Genomic DNA, 23,511 nt, shown 5'->3' on the forward strand with positions numbered 1-23,511 from the left:
AATAATTATAATATCAGACTTTTGTAGGACAGACTTAACAATAAAGTAGATTTCATACAGCACAGGGTGAATTTGTCATTTAATTCAGGTTAACTTTGTGATAACAGTAAAATAAAGCTTTCAGACTATGACTCTTACATTCCTACATATTAAAATGTTTCCTCACTAACATGTTGTTTATTTATTTGAGGTTCCTTATTGATATAATGAAGATAAATACAAGTTCCACATGATAACCACCAGTTGGTGATCATACTCATCAGACCCACCTTTTTATTTTTTGAAATTACCACTAGATATAACAGAAAAGATCCAGTAGTTTCACTCGACATACACGCTCAATTATAAAAAAAATAAAAATAAATTAAAGTAACCACAATTGCTATTCTACATTATTTTCTTTTCTTTTCTTTTCTTTTCTTTTCTTTTCTTTTCTTTTCTTTTCTTTTCTTTTCTTTTCTTTCATTTTATTTTATTTTTCACCATAGAGCGTATTTGGGGCCAAACCTGAGTTCACATTACTGACATAGAAATAGAAATAGACATTGACAGCCAGTGTTTTGGCCACTAGATGTCGCTGCCGGATCTTTGTAGATAAAGATGCTGCTTTCAAGTACGTACTGTAAACTTCTGCCAAGCACAAATAAAGACCAACATACTCATTTGTAATTGTAATTAGTAACTGCACTAAAGTGTCGCAGTTAATTTGACGATGATATGTTCATGTAAAGAGTGACAATAGAAATTTACAACAATACTAATTAGTTCCATAGAAAACCAACCAAAGAACTTTTACCAATAAAAGGACAATAAATCCCGCCATAATGTTCCCCAAACCGTAGACTGGCTCATTCACATGATTTTAATTTCCGACGGCATTTGAAGGCAGCAGATTCAGCAGAGTAAACGGTAACTGCTTCAAGTCCTTCACGTCACTTGGTGTATGAACTTGAATCAGTGTTGTTGCTCTCATCACCTGCTCATCGTAACTTGTTTCATGGTAAGATTCAAGGATTTAACGGAGTCTGTCGCGCCGCATTTTGGCTCAAAACGTAAAGCTAATATGTGCACTGTTGCGTTAAGCTACAATATAACAAATATAATGTCTTATGAGCTTTAGGCTTCGTGTGGCTTTTCCCTTCACTTCTCAGGTAGGTTGCTGAAGCTGCATTTAATGTTCAGTTTGAAGCTATCTTTCACTTGACGCGGGAAGTAGCTGAACAACCCAGAGAAGTTTGTCAAGTTACACAGTCAGACTGCTTTGGGAAAATGGTTATAGCTCTAATACAAAAAACACATAATCGCCAAAACACCGCTGTTAAGGACGTTAACAAAACAAGGTTAATATTCTTCTTGAGAAATAAACGTGAACGAGTGTTAACTGTGAGCCCAGAGCTAAACCCGGTATGGTTAGCTGGCTTTATCAGTGAACTGTCTGCTAGATGCAGAGTTCAGCACTGACCCATGACCCAAATCAGGCAGCACTATTTTCTCCTGTCACCAAGAAAAGTGGAAGGGACTGGTCTTTTTTAACACTTGTTGGGACAAGCTCGCCAGTCAAATTAGTAAAAACAAGAACGAAAACTAAATTTAAAAAAAAGTCAAAGGCCTTTTATTATTCTAATTAGGGCACAATAGTAGGCTAACAAACTACCAAAATGCTTCCCACATTTGAATATTATTTAAATACCAGAGATGCTGCAAAATGTAGTTAGATTGCAGATTTTTTTTTTTTTTTAATGAGCATAAAGGCTTGGTTGCACATGCTGTCTGACCGGATCTCAATTCTGTGATGTAACTTGAAAATCATTTGAGGTTATGTTGCCTTTAATTCAGTGTGTTGCTTTGCCTGATGCGCCTCTTGACCACTGACCTTATCAAAATCAAAGGTGAAGGGTTGAGAGCAGCTGCTTGCATACTGAGAAATTGCCCCAAAGTTCCACGTTGTCTCAGCAGCATGGCTTTGTGAGAGGAAGGGATTGTGGAGTTACCTACAGCTGTGCTAGTGAAGCCTTAAAGGAGTAGTTGCTGGATACTGGCTGGACGCCCCAAATGCTAACTGTTAGCCTACTGCCATAGAGGTGGACTTCCCCCCAGCTAACATTCTTAAAAACAGCCTTAAGGGCCTTTCACATAGTGTGCTCGGTGCCAACCTTGGCACCGACCTTGGCGCCGTAGCCATTCATTGTGTATGTGATCGCTGGGCGCCAGGGCACTCTGCTCTGCGCCAAGTTGAAAATTTTTAACTTGGGCGCAGCGCCCTGTGACGTCACCTCGGCGCGTCCAATAGGAGAGAATATTGGAATCGGAAAAAAATAGGCGGATTTTGGCAGAAAGGCACAACAAAAATGGAGGAAAGCATCATCGTGGCTGTCTCTGCATGCAGAGCTGTGGGACACTAGACTGCAGTCATACCATGATATCATTCAAAAAGCCTCAGATTGACCATTACTGTTGGTGTGCCCTCCCATTTGCATAGTCTGCTTTTAAAGGCAGAATGAGTAGTCAGTGCAAAGATTTGAATAGACGCAAATTCATGCCAGGTGATGCACGACATTGTTTTCCTAAGACAGCGAAGCAATATTCTGCATTTCATTCCATCGCCATCCTAGGAAATGAAAACTTTGGTTAGCTTAGCCAGGGAGGAAAGGACAACTTTGAATGTTGTATTTACAAACTGCAGCGACAAATCCTACATATTCTCACTTTAAAGAAACCAAAGTTTGAGTTTGATGACATGTAGCAGAGTTTTTACAGCAGGGAATGGCATAATAGCGAAATGGACATTTAAGGGGAAAAAAACTGAACAGTAGAACTATTTTCTTATGTGAACTAAGCTCTTTGTGCTGGTCCTCAGCTACAGTGGTGGCTAGCTGGTGCCTGAAAGGTTCGTGAAACATGTGAGATAGAGGGCAGTGGAGGAAAAGAAGAAGCTTGCCACAACATTACTTGCTCCTTTTTGTCCTCCAACATGCGTGCATGTGTTCAGTGAAGAAAACAAATGATAACAAACTCAAACAATCTACTTGTGTCTCTGTGGCTGCTGCTGCTCTGGTGTGGAGTGATACAGGAAGTGCAGAAGTTACCAGATCTTTAAAAATGTTGGAAACAGGAAAAATACAGGTATAATCAGTAATTTGAGAAAAACTATCTATCATACGTAATCATACGTGGATTTTATTTTTTGAAAAGTGACGTCGGTTGATGTTAAATCTTGTTTGAGTGGATTAAGGCAGTTATTTTTCAGAGTGTTACCTGGGGGGAAGTCCAGCTCAATGGCAGGAGGCTAACAGTTAGCATTTGGAGCATCCAGCCACTATCCAGCACTCAGTAACAATGAGAGGAGGCTAGCACCACTGCTCGACCTGTTGGAGTTTCCTTATTACTGCGGTTCTGCAATCATGTCACTCCCACCACAGTGTAAAGCGTGATTTGCAACTTCTAGCAGAAAGTTTTCTCGACAGTGAAATTATGGTATGCTAAACACATGGATCTTTTTGCGAAACCCAGCGTTACATCTCCTGTTTGGGAACATTTTTCCTTTGAGCCTGATGAAGAAGGAAAGCCTAAGAATGTGGATGAGGTGGTGTGCCGCATTTACAGCAAAAAATTTACATCATCAGGGTCATGCACACATCAAGTCTATCATCATGTTATATGATGCAATGAAAGGCACTCCACCTGAGGGAAATACCGACTCGGCACAAGGCTTATGTTAGTTAGGAGTCTCCAAGGCATTGGCCAGAGGGACTAAATACAGTGGGACAGCAACAAGTGGTGAGCACTTACAACAGCCGTAACACAGTATCTGTTTGGCGCTTACCATAATGGTTTTAATGGCATCACTAATTTGTATGTTAAGGAAAAAATTAGGTATGCGCTTAATGGATTTTTTGCAGTGATAGAAGAAGGAGAAGCGATAATTACCTGCTTGTCATGGCCAATATCAGTAAGGTAGGCTAACTGATAATAATTTCAGTTTTGAATTTTAAATAGAATTTCATAACCTGTAGTTTATGCAAATCTGAGAGCAAGAAAGACTAAATAGTGAGCAGAGATGGATGATTTAATATTTTATAGCTGACCTAAATCTGGCTGACATCACTGTTGTTAACACAACAGGAACTGACTCTTTGGATGTTCATTTTTTTCAAGTGAACTTTGTGAAAACTTCACAAAGTTAAAAAGTAAGTGAAGTAATCACTTACTTTTGTATGTAAGTATTGTCATTGCAAAAGAAAAATGCAACAAAATTTGCAGTGCTGCATCTATTTCAGTGCCCAGTTAAAAGACAACATTAAAAAGAAACATCAACGACATTCATACTACTGAAGGTAAATAAAGTAAGTAGGGTGACGTAGTTGTAATGTAAAGAGAAGAATAGAATATATATTGCACCAATAAACTATAAAATGCACCAATAAAATATATATTGCACTGTTTTTATATTCCTGCCAGAGAGCAGAAGAGAGAACAGTCTATTGCTTGGGTGTGTGCAGTCCTTTAGGATTTTCCGAGCTCTGCGGAGGCAGCGGGAGGTACAGATGTCCTCCAGGTGGGCAGAGAGCGGCCCATGGTTTTCTCCGCCATCTTTATCACCCTCTGCAGAGCTTTTTTGTCTGCAGCCGAACAGCCACAGTACCACAGGGAGATGCACTGTGCCAGCACACTCTCAATAGTGGAGCGGTAAAAAGCAACCAGCAGCTGTTGGTCGAGGCCGTTTCTCCGCAGCAGTCTCAGGAAATGCATCCGCTGCTGGGCCTTTTTCACTAGAACTGTGGTGTTGGCTGTCCAGGTGAGGTCTTCTGAGATCTGCACTTCCAGGAATTTAAAAGTAGAGACCCTCTTCACCCTGACCCCGTTGATGTGAAGGGGGGCGAGATCTGCTTCTTGTCTCCTGAAGTCGATAACCAGCTCCTTAGACATTCAGTGCTTTCTTGAAAATACAGCTACAGGCTCATCAAGATGTAAGCAAAGTCGTTAAAGAAAGAAAAATGAAACAGGATTATGCAGATTCCCACTTTAACAGGACACTTTTGTTGTGTTTCCTCAGTTAAAAATAGCAGTGAAGCATTTGGATCCCTGCCCATCCTGAAGCAGTCTGATGTGGGAGGACGTCATGCTTCTCAAGGAGTATCGCATCTGTCTGCCCCTCACTGTCCAGGAGGTAGGGCTTTGATTTCTAAGCCTGTGACTGGCTGCTTTTACTCACCTGCCCACAGGTGAGCATTTGCATTGAGTTTTCCTCCCAAATTGCAATATCCAAAATGGCATGGCAACACATTTGACCACGTTCCCTGTTTGTTATGTTTTCATCACAGGGACGATTATTTTTGTTGTTGATTTAGTGTTAAGTTTCACAACTGTCCACACATTATGGGGGCAGATAACAGTAATGAAAGTGTAAGGAATCTTTCAGTCATTCATGCTGTTATTTATAAGAATTACAGTCTGTTGAATCATCAGTGAAATTGACATATTCTACATATTGCAAGGATAAACTGTACTCTTCCCATTTTTAACTTATTGATAATTTGGTTTTGGGCTCTAATGAAGGCCTTTTCCAACTCCTTAGCAATTTTGAGATTTACTGTTTCTAGTCATACCTTCCATCTTTTCGTGATAATTCAGGAGATGTCCGAATTTACAGCGGTTTGAAAGATTTAGCTTCCAACCAGCCTACAGGTGGCTCCATGTCATACATGTTGAACACAGAGCAACATCACAGCGTACTTCGCTTGTCCACTTCTTTTTTCCTGAAAGATATTTGGAGCTGTGGGTTGTGTACTTCTGTGCTTGCTTTTTTAAAACACCTTTGTGTTGGTACTGCACAGACACAAAACAGTCAGATGACCTCACATGAAATCCAAACTCCAAACTCAGTAAAGCCTCTCTCTGTCTTACTCTGAAAATACAGTTTTATGTATTTCAAAAATACAATAAAATAAAATTGGTGGGGTGCTTTAAACCAGTGGAGTGGAGTTTACACAACTCCATTCCATTTATTTGATGTATTCTTCACCCCCTTTTTATCAGTTGAATAAGGTCTTCTGGTGGTGGTATAGATCACATGCCTATGTGTTATCTAGTCCTAAAGACAGATATAAGAACCTCAGCTTTAAATGTAAACATTATGGGATAAATATGACCCATTCCTGAACATAGATCAAAAACATTACTCATGCCCTTTCATTGTGAACAATGAATTTGAATGAAATATAGAAGAACCCTTGTTGAAACTCAATAATCAGACAACGGGAATCAAGCAGGCAGAGCATTGTCTGTGTTCTTACAAGTGAATGAGCACTTGCAAGTTAATTCATGACGCAGCAGTGTGACATGAGATTGATCCATTCGTCAGAACAGGCACCATAATCATAGACTTTAAATAACTACTACTGTTTGCAGCTCGCACAGTCAGATCACAAGTTTGCGTCACAGTAATTATTGTCTGTGTGCTCTACGGTACGCTGTAGAGCCACGAGATAGAAGATGAAAGTGTGGCTTGAGACTGTGAATGTTTGTATCATGGTTTCAGTTTCACTTTCAGAACTGTTACACCCCTACTAACCAGTAAAATGAGCTGCTGTTTGGTTGGAATTAAAAGCTGCTGACCTCCTTTTGGGTCTTCATGGCATATGGTTGAGAACCAGTGAACCCAATATACAACTTAAACGCTACCTGTTTCATCTGAAGTTGATCTGCCTGATGACTTTTGTGTTTCTGCTCATAATCCTGACCGTCCTCGGCTTTCTTGTGGTCAACCCAGTACAGGATAGGGCAGCTGTACACCATCAGTAAGCACAGCCACCAGGAAAGCCAGATAGGAGAGGGGGTTGAAGTGTTGGTCAACGAGCCCCACTACGACTCCATACACGGCCAGGGCCAACACACTGAGAAGAGGGTCCACTTATCCAGGTGAGAACCTCAGGGGTGTTAAACAGCTACCCTGACATTTAAGATGCCATGTGCAGGAGTGGTTGTTGTCAGATAAAAGTGAAAGAAAATGTCAGCTTAGTCAGTGTTACACTGTGGGAATAAATAGTTGTATAGCAGGCTAAAAGGCTTTTCAAACTGTTATTTTTCACAAAAAGAATTTTATCATGTGAATGAAGGTTATTTTAAAGGTTATTTCATAAATACATATGATTACATCTGTGCCCACTCTAGCCTTAAGAATGAAGTTTCCCTGGCACAAACGGAAATAAATAACAAAAAAAAAATTGGCATCGGCTGTCAGCCAGTTTGCTATTTTATGTATTGGTCTCGGCCGAGAATTTCATAATCCCTAGTTTTTCTTCACCAGGTGCTACTCATTGTATGTTTTTCCAACTGTAAAAGGGATTTTACCCATGTAAAATTCACTAGCCTATATCTTGCACTGTTGATTTCCGTGCGAACAATGTCAACAGCATGTTTTAAATAAACTAGGTTTTCTATTAACCAGGTATGGCAACATGAGAATGGTATGGGCTAAAGAATACACTCCAAAGAGGACTGGTCGCTTAAGATAAAGGCTTTTCATGTACCATGTAGGCTTGTATGTCCCGGTGGTTCATGTAGGCACACATGAAGCGTTGGATAATTGATAAATTAACAGTCCTACCTTGTTGTTTTCATGGCCTACAGCACAACGTGCAAACGTCTTGGTTGAATGTTGAATACAGAAATGATCTCAGTCCAAAGAGTCACAGAGGTCCTTTTCATAGGTCAAGAGGGGCAGATTGTTTAGACAAGTAGTACACATGGATGCTCTGAGGTGTGTTTTAATCTGCTCTGCAGTAAACAGTGTCTCAACACTACAAGAAGTCTTGGTGATGATAATCCTCAGCAGTTTGTGGAGATTTGAGAAGATATCAGGGTACAAATGTCTGTCACTTCTATTAAGGATGGGAATTCCAGCCACCCTGTTTCTTGCTGATGCAGAAGCTCCAAGAATATTGTGAATTCGGCATCCTCAGCTGAGATGTAATACATGGGACTTTCAAAACCAGTTATATCCCGGGTATGTCCCATGGCTTATATTGAATGTTCATTTTACTCTGAACACAGTTCAGTTAGGACACAAAACAAATACAGTTAATTTCCAGTAATTATTATTAGCATTTTTTCCCCAAAAATGTATTTTTGGAAAAAATAGGTGTAGGTGGGCCAGTGCACAATGTGGGTGGGCCCAGTACTGGTTTCACGCCTGGTTTGCAGTGCCAGCATAGATCAGAGTTAGAGACACCCATTCTATGCACTCCTAGCAGGAGTGACTTGAACCCTGACTTAAACCCTATCCGGCATCTCTGGAGAGACCTGAAAATGACTGTCTACCAATGGTCCCCATCCAACCTGACCGAGCTTGAGAGGATTTCCAAATAAGAATGGCAGAAAATCCCCCAATCCAGGTGTGCAAAGCTTGTTGCGTCATACCCAAAAAGACTCAAAGCTGTAATTGCTGCCAAAGGAGCTTCAACCAAGTGCTGAGTAAAGGGTCTGAATACTTATGTCAATGTGACATTTCAGTTTTTCCTTTTTAATAAATTTGCAAAAATTTCTAAAATTCTGTTTTGACTTTATTATTTCAGGGTACTCAGTGTAGATTAATGAGAGAAAAAATTAATTTAAACCATTGTAGCATCAGGCTGCAACATAACAAAAGTGAGTACTTTCTGAATGCACTGTATATACAAAACAGCACTCAGTGACATGCAGCCTTTACAACTATCTACTGCCTATGGGTCAATGTATAAATAACTTCCTAAAATAGCTTATGAAAGCCTCCTATGTTTACAGTACTGTATCTGCTATTAAAGGATAATGTACTAGTGATGTTGAGGGAAGTGGGATCTTCACTGATAACCACAGCATTTAAGTGTGATCTTCAATGTTAGGTTTGACATTTTTATTTTTGTAGTGTATTATATTTTATAGTGTAAAGCACATGTAAGCACACCTTGGTGTTTAGTAAACGTGTGAATGTTGTGGAAAAGGATGCAGGAGTTACTGCATCTTGCATTACAAAGATATGGAGCCTTTTAAAGAGTGTTTTACTGTAGTGTGCGTGATGTTGTGCCGTAGATTACCACAACCCCGCGGCCAGTAAATTATTTTACTGTCCCGATGACTGGCTGAAATTACTGATGTGCAGAGGCAAAATCAAATTACTGACCTCACCTGGTAGTACTCCTGGCTGCCTGTAGAGAGTTTATCATAGCCTCCAACCAACCTGTGGTTCACCAGCTTCTGCCGATTGCCTGAGATGTATCTTATGGTCTCCATGCTCGGCCCAGTGAATGAGAGCAGAAATTAATGTGTAAATATACACACCTGTACATGAATGATTGACTGAAGTAATGTGGATGATGCCACATACTAACTGTTTTTCTGCATATTTGTACTGGTAGTAGATTATTAATATATGTAATACTACTAATAATAATATTATTATAATGACAACAACAACAAAACTTTATTTATATAGCACTTTTCAAAACACAGTCACTAAGTGCTTCACAACAGCAAAATACAAGGCAGAATCCGATAAAATGGCAATAAAAACATGAAAGTAAAATAAAGTATATGATAACATATTAAAATGACAAAACAATAAAAACAGATTAAATGTAAGTCAGCATGCATTTTGAACACTGCATCTATCTATAAATTGGAGAAATCTCTGTCTGTGTTTGCGTGTGTGTCTGTGCCTCGCTTATCTCTGTGACTGTGTGTCTGGTCAACTTCAAACTTGGCAGGTGTGGTGCCGAGGACCCTCTGCAGTGATGTAATAAGTGTGAGTATTAATGCTTCAAAGGCTGCAAAAATCATTTTAATAGGTAAAAAAATAGAAATACTAATATGTGTAGAAACAAAGGATGACATAAAAATGTAAAAAAAATAAAATAAAATAAAGGAGAACATAAAAACAATAAAATATGTAAAAGAACAGAATAAAAAAAAACACCTGGTTTTCAATCTCAATCTTGGAACCTCTAAAGGGAACCCACTGGGGGATAATAGAGTGAGAACTACTCTTCTACTATTCTAAAATGTATAGGTAGCCAGTGTAATCAAGCTAAAATTGGAGTTAAATGCACTCTTTTGTTAGAATTAGTAAGGAGTCTGGCAGTGGCATTTTAAATAAGCTGAAGACAGTGCCTGCTTAAACATGAGAAGTGATGATGTGTGATGAGTGCATGAATGACAATTTCCAGGTTCTTGGGAGACAGATTGGACCGGATCTTAGAGATTCTGCATAACTGGATGAATCTGGGTGATACTGGTGGAGAATGAACAAAATTGTGATGAGATTATGTGTGGCGTCTGGGCCTATGATAACTTCAGATTTATCATATTCAATTGAAGGAAGTTATGTGACAGACAGATGCTGTTACCAGTGAGATCAAAAGAGAAATAAAGCTGTATGTTGCCTACATAAAAATGGAAACTGATATTGCATCTGTGGAGTATGTGTCATAGTAGGGACATGGAAATTGACAAAAGCAAGGGGCCAAGGACTGACCCCTGAAGTACTCCACAAGTCAGAGATTCTGTAGGAGATCTGCATTCACCAATGGCAACACTAAAAGTCCTATTTCAGAGATATGAGGAAAACCAGTCTACAACAGGCCAGATACCAAATCATTCAATACATTCAATTGGATAAAGGTTTAAAATAGATGAGTGGCCAGAAACAGCTGTTAAGATCGTTGAGCACTGTGAGGAGTACAGTCTCTGGCCCACTCTAAAGCCTGACTGTTTTTTTTCTCCAAAAGCTATTAAGGACAGTGGATCCTAGTTAGGGTTTTTGAGAAGTTTGAAATATGCTACACTGTGCAAAATAATTACTGCAGTACATTCTGGTTTGTGGAGGCTGCTTTCGGTGCAAAAACTGTTATCTACCTTTGCAGTATGTTTGGAGGTTGGTATTAGTGAAAATGTTTTGCCAAAGTGTAATATTGTAAGAAACCAACCAGTGGTTACAGCCAGGTGCCTAAATTAGTTTGTTGTGTACAGTAGCTACAAGACCAGTATTTGCCAAGGACAGGAAATATGATGCTGGGTTTACATTCTCCCCTGATGTCACAGCTAAATTGAGGTGTGTGTGTTTGTGTGTGTGTGTGTGTGTGTGTGTGTGTGTGTGTGTGTGTGTGTGTGTGTGTGTGTGTGTGTGTGTGCATATGTGTGTGTATTTTCTAGAGAGAGATGTGCAACTGTTGCCTGTGGAGAAACACTAGCATTCTGAGTGACTTAAAATACTCACAGAGTATTATGTATTTTCTAACCACCTGTGTGTGTGTGTGTGTGTGTGTGTGTGTGTGTGTGTGTGTGTGTGTGTGTGTGCACGCGCGTGTGTTTGTGTGTGCTTATTATTTTGCAGCAAGCTTCCATCTTGGGCCAAAGCAGTGGTACCTCACATTTTCTACATCACAGAAAAGTCATGGAATTATTACCCTTATACCATAACCGGTAAGCATTTTATTGAACTGTATATGACAAATATATGTGTATGTGTTTTTTAAATTGTGAAAAACTAGTTTCATAATTTCTGTAGCTTATGAATAAATTCATACATATGAATTGTTGACATGTTCTCTCTCCCCTGTTGCGTCACTCAAGAATTCACAGTAAGTGTTATTTTACTAATACTATATGATTCTGTATTTCACCACCAGTTTTATTCTATTAACTCTCCCATTTCTCTTCAGTGCTCCTTCTTCCCCAAGTTCTCCATTCACATTGAAACCAAATATGAAGACAACTGTGGTGAAAATGACAGCGTAAGAATGTCAATGAACGTTTTAGCCTTTCAAGCTCTCTAGGGATCCATCTTCCATAGAGGTCTATGTACTGGTTTGTCAAAGTCATCTGGATGAACCTCACCAATTAGACAACACACTGCAAGAGAATTGCATCTCAACACAAGTCTGGCAAACCTTTTGATGTAATTTGATTTCATTTGGTCAAACAGAATAACTACACAAAATAAATAAAGCTCTTAAGATATTTTTTCCAAATTTTATCCCACCTGGCATTATGTCATGTAATGCAAGCAGGTTCATGCAGATCTAAGTTTGTTTTATTAAAATGACCACTCCTGGGAAGTTGTGGTTTGCTGAGTTGCTATTGTGGGTGGCTTCGGATTACGTTAGAGTATATAGATGTATGTGTAAAAGTGTCATGGAGCCATGTCACCATGTTGTGGTGCCCACCTAACATAGTGGGCAAGACAGAGGAGAATTGCTGGGCACTTGTTGTCTATTTTTGTCAGAGTGGTTATTTGAGTACATTTTTAAGCTGATGTCATTTAGACGTGGCTGTTCTCAAAGAAATGAATGAGGTGATCCTCCCGGGCCTCTCTCCAAAACTGCCATTACAGCCAACCTACTTCACTACAAGATGATTGGCTGTTGAAACTACTGACGTACCTTATGTTCTAAAACCAGCTGCTTGCAGTTTGACAAGCTGAGTCACAGGCAGTGCCATCAGCTGGCTTGATTGGAGCTGAGACCATGTAGTAACATTCTGAAACAGTCACATCTCATTGCTGATCTGAACTGTCCTGCCCTCTTTTATTGCCAGGACCGTAGTTCTCAGATTTTAAGCCATTTGAGTCTGTCACTGTGCAAAATTGTATAAGATTCCATAAATTTGTTCTTGAAACATTTTTCAGAACATGCTTTTATATACATTTCTCTTTAATTTAGCCTTTTTTGTTATTTGGAACTGTTTTTATTCAAGTCTGACATTTTAGTGTTTATCTTATTAGTTCTGATTGATTGATTCCAAATGTTGACTTTGTATTTTTGTTTTTAAAAGTGCCAGTTCACTATCAAATTGATTCAGCTGTTGATATAAAAGCAGAAAGCATGTGACAGCTTAAGACGATTTTTAAAAAATGAATTATTATGAGATATGAAGATTTTGAAGCAGTTTTGTGTGTTATGCAGCTGTTCACTGAGGAGAAGGCCAACAGGGAGGTGGAGGTGGACTTTGTGGATATAGCCTACGACCCTTTCCCCGACAGACACTACAACAGCTCTGAGGTAGCCTTGCCTGGCTCTGGGTGTGTGAGCGAGCTCATGATGGATGCAATGTGATAGCTTGCTGAATATTTTTGTGGTAATCTCTTGTTTGGCATACACATTTGTGCACAGATGTAGGATCTCCTTGCATGGGTTCAGACATTCTGTTAGTAGACTGTGATTTAACCCTTTGAAACCCAGGAGTGCTAAGCTGAACTTTCATTTTGACATGTTTAATTTAACCCTGTGAACAACACTCTTTTTCTTTCCAAAAATGCCTATGTAAATGCATTTTTACTGTAAAGCACAGAATGAATAGAATATAAAAAATAGTGATATTAAATAATATTATATAAATGCACCTTCAAAAAATATTTAAAAAATTCTGAGCACCAGTGGTTTGATAAACAAAACAATTACATAATCATAGATCAGAGTGGATTTATTTATTTTTTTTTTTTCACTTTCTCAGCCACATCTTTCCAGCTGGCCTGGTGATAATTGAATGTTTCCATTCATCTGACACCAAGTAGCAAGCTGTGCCCTTTATAGTTTTTTGTTTGACATATTAAAGGTACTATGTGTAACAGTTTAAACATTGTTATGTTAATGTCAATTTGATTTCAATACCATGGTGTAATTACCATGAACAAATTAGACAACTACTACTGTTTCTCAAAATCACAATCACTCACATTTCCCATAAACCCAGTTGCTTTAATATCAGTTGAGCTTTTCCTGGTTAACTAAAGACTAAACATATACATAAATACATTTTTGACATTTTTGCTTTATTGAACACTTATAGTACTGAGACAAGAAACACAGGGCTGCTTGGGACACCAGGTTGTTCCAAAAGTGCAACAGTTTTAGTGCTGTTTGCCTTAGAAGAAGAGCGCCCTCCTCCCATTGTGTGCCACTAAACAGTTCAGCAGGTTTCCTACAAAATCTAAACAGAGTCTAGTGACAGACATGAAGACCTCAGGGAACGCACACTGTTTGGTGAAGTTAAGGGTAGGGTTAGAGGGGGGCATCCCCAGACGTTTGCAGGTCTTCCTGTGTTCCTGCTGGCATACAGTATAAAATCCAATGTGAGGTCAGTAGAGGCTGTCAATCTCACTTGGTCTCACTTGTTTACCATAGTAAGCTCATTATGTAAATGTTTAAGATATGGTGAGATGTTTTTAACCTTCCCTCAGGAAGGCTCAGTTCTTGGGCACTGATTAGCTAGCTTTCCACTCTCATGCCACTGCGAGCCAGGGCCTGTGGCTCAATCCGCGAGAACAAAAAGCATTCACGTTTCCACCGTCATGCTGATAGCCTCACAGTCTTGTGCTGTAACCCGCACATCACATGTTGCATTGGTGTAAATGCTCACAAATGGGAAGTTGGAAACGAGTCGGTAAAGTTTGCAGACCTGCCACCAACTAACTACTGCAGAACGGAACAGGTTTTTTCCCCTTTGGAAGCCATTTTGTGTCTTGTGTGCTTTAACTACCTTGTACTAAAACTTAAGCTTTTCAGTTTTTGGCAGACCTGTCGTGTTGTGTGGTGGATCCCCACCACTGTCAACTCTCTCTATACTGCATAATGTTTTCATTTTGGCAAACAGCGTCAATTTGACGTTGCACATTGTCCTCTGTCCAGGCAGTGAGGTGGGAGCCCTAAATGTCCTTGTTTGACCAGTACTGCCGGTTGTTCTCCATTTTCCTTTTCTTTTCTCCATTTTTCTTTTTTCTCTGCTATAACTGTGAGCTGCTGTGCTGACATCTGTACTCATCAGCTGCACCCGTCTCCCTGCACAGAGCCGAGTAAGCCCTTAACTCTGCCTTAGTCCTCGCTTAGCCCTGTCTGGCTCATGGGTATTTGCTGGGCTATTAGCAGCTGGGAACTGGCCTTGACAGCCCCACTGAGGTGCCATCAAAGACCGGAAGTGACAATGGAAATGTGACCCGCATTGCACGCCCACATTTGGCATAGCAGTTGAAGGTCGGCTATTGGCTGTGACCTGAGGTACAGCATGCCTGAAAGTTTCAGCACCTATAGGGCAGTGCAGTAGAAGTTTACTGCTTGTGCTGTTTTTTTTTTTTTTTTTTTTTTAATGTTCTTTTTGTCCTATAAATAAAAGCTTTTATTTTATAACTCACAGCTGTGCCTGGGCCTGGATTCTTGTGCTCTTTGCAATAGTAGAGCCTTTTCCCCATTTTTTGTGAACTTTTTTTCCCTATCCATGAGCATTTGAGTTTTACTGAAATAATTTCAGATGTGCTCTCTGTTCTCTCAGTTTTTTTTTTTTTACAGCAATTATATATTAATGTTACAGTGCTACACCTAACTTTTTTGTGTGTCTCTGTGTGTAGGACCTGCGGAGCTTCTCCTCAGTAAGGACTGGCCGGGGCCCACTGGTGGAGGACTGGAGACAGACCACCAAGCCAATCATGTGCTCCTACAAACTGGTTAGAGTCCACTTTGAAGTGTGGGGCCTTCAGACCCGGGTGGAACAGTTTGTACACAAGGTATACAACTTGGTTCAAGGGGGTGTGCATCTTCAGTAAGCCTAAAAGTGGCCATCTTTAAGGTGATAGATCCAAGTTTGACCCGTCAGCTCCTTCCCTGTCATGAGAACGAGCACCAGGAATGTTTTTGTTCAAAATGAATGAAGTGAATCTGGACCAGCAAACAACACCGTTTTGAGTGGCGACCCAAAGCTCCCCCGGTCCTGTATGTTTACTCACTTGGTAGATGGAGCTGTTGCAGAGTGATACAGAAATAAAGTAGTTCCAAACAGTTAGGATGCTCTGGGCAGGAAAAGAGTGTTGAAAAATGAATCGCCAACAAACGTGCATTGTTGTACATCTTTTAAAACATTTTTTCAGCTTTGGAAGCACTCATAGATAAGCAAATACCATTGCATTAGTCCAGTAATTTTAGGCCAAAATTGGAATTAAAAGGTTACTATATAACAGTGAATTAGAAGGTTACTGCATATATAGTAACCTTTTAATTCACTGTTTAAATATCTGTTCTGGCATTTATTCCTTATATTCCTTATTAGCGCATATCAAATCAGATAATGTGTGATATGCATGTGTAAACAGAATAATTCAAAGAACTTGTAATTGACTTTTTTCTTGTCTTTGTGTGTGTAATCAACTTGTGAATTTTTATAGTGATATCTGAAAGTAAAATGTTGAACCCCTTTCCCCTGTGTGTTAACAGTGTTTTTTGGTAATATATGGTCATAAATAGGTGATTTTCAAAACTTTCCACCAATGGGATTTCTTGGGACTTTTTTTTCCCTCATTCAGGACAAACTGAGGATACAAAATCAGTTGAGTTTTTTCTCTTGCTCCTAGGTTTTTTCATAAAATGACTGGACTACATGGGCAAGAGCCCAAATCACTTTAAGGTTACCAGGGTATTCACTGTGGGGACAGCCGCATCACTGGGGATATGGCTGTTTAAGGTGCCATCACCCATCACCTGCATTAACATAAGGCTTCCCATAGTCTGCCGTCCAGCCTGTGAGACATAGTCAGTGTTAAGCTAGGACGCCTAGTGAAAGCATCTTGCACATTTCCAGGAGCTATTGCAGAGCGCTGGCATCAGATCCACCACAAGGCTGCCACAAGGAAGGAGGTTTGTGAAGGACGATAAATATGAGTATGTTTTCCCATCAACGCATGTTGTTCCAACTATTAGGAGTGGCAGGACATGATGGCCGATTCTTGTTTTCAGCGCTTGGGGACTTAGACTTTAGGGAAGAAAACAGCATATAACATCATGAAGGTCACTCACATATTCTGAGAGGGATGGAGATGTTGAGATGGACTGAGGTTTTCTCACAACTTCCACTGCCCACATGAGCCACCTGTTGAAAAGTGGACAGTGGACCTCCAGTGCAACATTTCACATGGGGCAGTAGGTACAAACAGATAGGTGATCTTAGCACTGGGGATGGACCCTTCTAGTCTAACAACAGAAACAGTAACGTGGTTGTTCGGTATTCTCAGTCTGTGTTGTTACTTAAGTTTAACTTACATTCCAGGTCAGACTGGTTGTCTTTACCTGTGCATGACGGCTGCCTTGCTGAACTGCTGAAGCTCTCATGCTCTTATCATTCTGGATTGAAATGCCATAGCAACACGGGACCAAGACTGGTGTGTTCAGCATCCTTGAAAGCCCACACAGGCACAGCCTCCTTTATAAAAAGTTTGAAAAAAATATTTTTTTTTCAGGTCTATTACACTCTGCAGATATAGGTATTAATGAAAGGTGTCAGTCATATAATATTGCTGGTATGTTGTTGGTATGACTGTAAGAAGGTGATTTTCCTGGTCTATGTTGCCTAGAACAGCGTGCACCAGAGAAAATAGGTACCACAGTGAAACTAGCTGACGCGCCCCTGCAGTGTGGCTCTGAGACGGACTGCTCATGCAGGCTGTGTGGCTGCTCTACTCTGTTAATATGGGTGCCGAAATGAAAATTTAGAGGTTCTGCAGTGCACCCACTCTGTGCAGGTAGACAGTGTAGCCTGGGCATTATACTTGGCTTACAAGACAGCTTTGGACAAATGATGCTAGTTGTCTTCTCTCTCCAGCTTGCTAGAACTGAGGAGGTTTGAGAGAATGTTCTGATTGTTAGCTCATCCCCAAATTACTCAGGCAAGAAATATCCCAAAACATGGCTTTGAACATTAGCAGTGTTTCTGCTTGTTCCACATTTGCAAAGTGGAGCCTTGTGGTTCCTTGACCAAAGAAGAAAAAGAAGAAACACAATTTTTTCCCAGTTTTTTCTAATAAATTTCCTTCTTAAATCTGAGAGAATATCTGAGTTTTTTCTTTTAAATTTATTATTTTAATCTCAAAAGTTTTTTTTTCTCACAATATTAACCACCCCTCTGCCTTCAGAATGTTTTCCCCCTACAGTGGCCCTATTACACTATTTATTTTATTTTATTTTATTTTATTTTTACATCTTTTATTTGTGCTTTTGTTTTCTGTTAAAGGGTCAAAGTGGTGTAAGCATGTCTTTGATTCATAACTGATTTTGAAAAGCAGTCAAAAGTATTGTTTTATTCTGTCTGTCCGTTTCTCACTCTCTCTCTCTCTCTCTCTCTCTCTCTCTCTCTCTCTCTCTGTCCTTCTCAGGTAATAAGAGATATATTATTGGTGGGACACAGACAGGCCTTTGCCTGGGTGGACGAATGGTACAGTAAGTAAAACTTATTTTTGTTGAGGCAATGCATGTTTGTCATGTGTCTACTTGGGCACGGGGAACTTCAGAGATCTCCATCAGGAACAAGCAGGTGGTTGTTGTCACTTTGTCCAGGATATTTATGACTTGAGGAAGATTTATAGAGATACGGCACTAGGGGTGTATGTGTGTTTGTGTGTGTGTGAGTAAGTGAGAGAGAGGTAGAGAGGGACAACCCAACACACTGAGGGACCCGTGCCAGTTGGACGGAAGATTGGGGTCATGTTGTGCTAAAATAGCCCAAGGGTATGAGTAGCAGTGTGTGTGACATCATACTTGGTCATGTGTTTGCGTGTGTGTGTGTGTATATACAAAAAGAGTGTTTAGTCAAGACACCAACTGTCTTGGAGGAATTATGTCCTCCTTCACTTCATGAAGGTGCTCTCACTGCCCTTTGAGATGTTTGAGTCTTGTTGTCATGATACCATCATTTTGACTTTAATACAGTACAAATTTAAATATAAAAAAATACCAAGATACCACAACATACATGAAAACCATCTTGATTGGCTCTGGAAGCAAACTACTTCTATATTTAGCTCCTGGCAGGAGCGAGTCAACCTGTTTAAATGGACTGGGATCCACTTCAAGATGTGGTGGACTGCTTCTTCCACTAAATCAACAAGTTTTATGGTGACTAGGATCCAGTTCAAGACACGGTGGATTCTTTTGACTCACACTCTGCAGTCCACTGTCAGGTGCTAAATGGACACTCTGTGTCTTCATTTCTGTTCATCTTTCTTTCTTTCTTTCTTTCTTTCTTTTTTTTTACTGTCACATGTACACTCAATGTCCACTTTATTAGGTCCACTGGCACAATCTAATACCATCCAATCCAGGTGTTGTGCCATAAAGTTTCCTCTCCTGCTGCCTATAATGCTCAGCTTGTCTTGTTGTCACAGTAACAGAGGTGTTCATTCACTTCTATGTTTGGCATTGAGCTCATAGTTAGTGCTGCTGTTGGACTGGACTGCAGTTTACTGACAGCTGTTTCTACTATTCTGTCCCCCTCATGTATATAAGTAGGGAGGACAAAAAATTAGAAACACCTCTCAATATAACGTAGTCCAGTACAAGACCTCTGCAAACTACAATAATAAGAATTAAAGTGACACATTCTGCACAATGTCAACAAAAACGGAACATTAAACTTTGTTAAAAGGTAGAATTTATGGCAGGTAGTCTTATAATGTTTATTGTGACAACACTACTGGGTCTGAAATCAGCGTGATGACATTTTGAACAATGGTTTAGTAAAGTTTAAAAACAATGTAATTATTATTGAATTAGACAAATTTAATATGTTTCAGTTAGTTATGTACAGTATGACTTGTAATATAAAAACTGACAAATGCCAGTAACAGAGTGGACCTTGCGAGTGTGGAATTTTTCTTAGAGGGCAACCAAATCCACCAATCATCATTAAATATGTAGTCAAGATGTATTTCGGCCCATTGGTAGCTTTTGTAACAACTGTGAAAGAAGTTTTTTTTTCCTGGAACTGGGCCGCTGTCTACTTGCACTACAATTACAGGAAGCGGTCCACTTCTTTAGGCCACACTAACTCAGCATGTATAACCCTGTCCCATGTTGTTAGTCAAGGAAATGCAATTAAACATCTACAGTTTCCTGCTTCTATGTAACTGGATATACTGCATATTGCAGTTCTTACCATCTTTACAGATCTATTTTTAGAGAACTAGAGCCAGCTTATATGTAGATGTTGTCACCCCATGGCAGCAAGGTGTTTTGTTGTTACTGTTTTTTTTTTTTTTTTTAATTATCATTTATATATGTTATCTTTTTATGCATATTTCTCAGAGCCAGTGTCTTTTAACCCTTAGAAATGTGAGCAAATTCACTTGATTTCTTTTTTCAGTATATTTTTAAAATTAAAGTACTGTAAAATTACCACATAATTATCCAACAACAACAACAACAACAATGGGACATTATCAACAAAAAACATTGTGGATGAGGTTTTCTGTGGCTCATGGAAACAGTTCACCTTGTCTGTCTGGTTTCATGAATGAAGCAGGTCAGTGGATGTCCCCCTGCCCTCTCTGGCTCAGCAGCAGTAGCTTAACAAACCATCACCCCAACAGTCACGGCTCCCCATGCTCCCCATGCTCCTGATGCTTGTTGACATCCAGACATACCCATAATGCCTTGTCTAAAAGTCTGAAAACTAATCATTTCCATGGCACAGCGACCAGTTTAATATGGGAGTAAGCCAGACAACTTAAAGGGATAGTTCAACCATTTTGAAAAATATATTATTTCAATTCCCCCCAGCTGTTGTGTAGGACAGTAGTGGTGCTGTCTTCCTCTTATTGTTACTGAGTTCTGGATACTGGCCTGATGCTCTAAATGCTAACTGCTAGCCTCCTGCCCCCAGCTAACATGCTTATCACATTTTGTTTGCAAAATGGGGTGAGCTATCCCTTGTTGTCTTTTGTCTTTTGTCTGTGCAGACATGAGCCTGGAAGATGTGAGGTCTTTTGAGGATCAGATGCAGGTGAAAACCAATCAGAAGCTGCGGTGCCCAGACAGTGAACCAGCTCAGCGATGAAGAGGACAGATGGGAGCTGTGGACAGGATGGTATGGCTCTGACCCGAGCACCAACACTTGACATGCTTGTTTGTTTAGATACCCATGCTTGATGGCGTGTGTGTCCATTTGCCATGCTTAAATGGGTGAATTATCCCTTTAACCGGTTAACACCTGCAGACTGTGGACTGTGACTGACAAATCCTGATCTTTGGTAAAAGCAGATTAGTTGTATTTAAAAGGTCTGGAGATTTTTTTGTGGTTACTTTCTATTAATTTTATTTTGAATACATAATTTCACAGGGTTACAAACAAAGAAGTAAGCCAAAATTGCAAGGGCACACAAAAACAGAAGTGATGTTTAAAAGTGTTAGAAAAACAAAGAAACAAACAAAACAGCACAGTGTAGGATACAGTACATACTGAGCGGGTTTTGGACATATTTTCCCATCAAGATTTTTTTTTTTTTTTTTTAATTTATGATTAGGAATTGCTTTGCTCTAGCAGAGAGTTTGTTGGTCTTGAACCCTCGCCTCCTGTAGTCATTCATAAACAGTGAACCTGTGCTGCCCTCCAGTGGACAACAGGCCAGTTACTGGTGCTGCAGTGTTCCAGTTTTGATTTAAGCTCACTCCTAAAAGAGCTTTAATTTTGTGACTCATATGCAGCAAAAGTTGATGCCAGTGTTTTTTTTTTTTTTTTCATGATTTTTCAATAATATATCAAATATCTCATCAGAACAAAAAGATCAATGTCGAGCTGATGTGTTACAGCTGGAACTGACTATCAACAAAATGGAAATAATAATTCTGTCTTCCACTTTCTTTCAGATCACACACTGAGGATCTGCCCTGAGAGGAAACAGACATGCTTACACACAACATTCCTTTGTGACTATTAGTACTGGTAGTAGATAGAAAGCTGTTTGGTCTGGCACATGCACATTTTCTCCTCAGCCACTGGATATTGAGTGACTCTATCTGTATATTTGCTCTAAGTTATTTCTGAATCAATAAATGCTGTAACATAAGCATGAAGGTCTCTGTCTGCTCTCTCTACTGCTGCCTCCAAGCTCTCCTCTACATTTTGGAAGCACATGTATTTCAACTGTGATGTCAGTGTGTGTAGGGGGAGATGAAAGCTTTCCACTTCTAAAAACTCAAGTTTTCAGGACTTGAAGCTCCTATCTGGAACATTTCTCCTTGGCAAGGGTCACAGACAGATTCTAAATGTAGAACGTATGCTGTTTATTTTAATGTCAGTAAGTTGCACAGTGTAAATTTGTCACTGAGCCTTTTATTATACATTATATAGGATATTAAATATTTGAAATGAAATTACAAGAAAGTTACTTCCTTAAAAAAAGAACAAAAAACAAAAACAAAAAATGTGATGTGATCAAAAGCTTGAATTGAAAAGGTGTGCATGATATGTGTTGTATTTGGAGCATGTTACATTTGGTGTGCTGCAGCAGGTCTCCACATGGCCACTGGTGACTGACCAGTGGCCATGTGGTGTTACTGGGAAATTTCGCTGGTGGGGGTCAGTAAGGTTTTACCCTCTTACTTTCTCTCAGGCCATTATATTTTGTTTTGCTTTCCACTTGCTGAGCTCAATGCGCAGTGGCCAGGCTTGTGGCTTGTGGGTGAGCATTAATACTTTGCGAGCTGTACCTGTTAAGTGAAAGCCTGGAAGTGCTTTCACCTCCTGAAAGAACAAATGAAAAGAAAGTGAGTCAGCTGCTCCTCAGCCGCTTTCCTTGTCTGGTGTTGCTGCCAACTGATGAACGCCGTGCAGATGGAATAAGGTAGGGAAACCTAACATGCGCTCCAGTTACACTGTGTACCTGTATGCACACCCAGTTATCTATCACACTGTAAAGAGTAGTGTGTTCATGTGATGTGTGTGTGTGTGTGTGTATGTGTGCGCATGTGAGATTACATGTACAGGTAAATGTGACATATCAGGTGTAGAGAACTTTTCACAAATGCGCCTGCTCAATTCAAATTCACATAAAAGTCTTGTGAGAGAAATGGTTTCTTGGGAAAACAGGAAAGTTTTGTGAGAGTACACAAAAGTATTCATCTTTTTCTTTTCCACCCATCTATTTCTTCTCATGTCCCCTATGTATAAGTGACTAAATAACTGGATAAAAATGTAACAAAACAAAAACAAACATAAAACTATCAATACTATATCTTTTTTTAAAATTACAACAAAATTACCATAAAATTACAAAGTTGCCTAAAATGTAAAATGTTGGGCTTGTTCAGCCTGCCGTCTGTGTTGTTGGGTTAAAACCGCCACTAACAGTTCTATCTTTTTAGCTTGCATTGCAATGCATGTTAATAATAATCACAACATATTGCAAGAAACATCATAGAATCACACAATTCTGTTTCTATTCATCCCTGTGTTCCAGTACTCATACTACCATACTATTTAGTAGGGGAAAAAAAGAATTAGCATGCATATTACATACTAAACTACATACTTTGTAAGGGCAGCTGCAGTACATACTAAAAGTAAAAAGTATAAGTATGCGATTTGGAACACAGGGCATGTCTTCTCCCCTTCATGCAGTTTCCTGCTCAGACTGTCCAACAGGAAGTGGGAGAGTTCACGGGCCTAAATAGTAGGAGTGAACTGGGATGCAGTTCAGTCAGGGAGATGTAGTGATATATTAATGTGCAC

General features: G+C 39.7%; 1 protein-coding gene across 2 annotated transcripts; it reads left to right on the top strand.

The window, feature by feature from the left end:
- Nucleotides 1-879: 879 nt before the first annotated feature.
- Nucleotides 880-21,847, top strand: LOC115364223 (cytoplasmic phosphatidylinositol transfer protein 1-like). Of its 2 annotated transcripts, none has more exons than XM_030058694.1 (11): nt 880-1,000; nt 5,054-5,167; nt 6,770-6,918; nt 11,366-11,454; nt 11,605-11,612; nt 11,694-11,765; nt 12,936-13,031; nt 15,371-15,526; nt 18,161-18,224; nt 20,741-20,868; nt 21,648-21,847. In XM_030058694.1, the coding sequence occupies exons 2-10, from the start codon at nt 5,105-5,107 to the stop codon at nt 20,836-20,838; spliced, it is 795 nt and encodes a 264-aa protein (XP_029914554.1). In that variant the 5' UTR covers nt 880-1,000; nt 5,054-5,104; the 3' UTR covers nt 20,839-20,868; nt 21,648-21,847. The 2 variants fall into 2 exon arrangements, with proteins under 2 accessions (XP_029914554.1, XP_029914555.1); XM_030058695.1 differs by lacking the exon at nt 880-1,000 and adding an exon at nt 1,041-1,151.
- Nucleotides 21,848-23,511: the final 1,664 nt, after the last annotated feature.

This window comes from Myripristis murdjan, chromosome 8 (genome assembly GCF_902150065.1).
Source record: "Myripristis murdjan chromosome 8, fMyrMur1.1, whole genome shotgun sequence".
Classification (NCBI taxonomy): domain Eukaryota; kingdom Metazoa; phylum Chordata; class Actinopteri; order Holocentriformes; family Holocentridae; genus Myripristis; species Myripristis murdjan.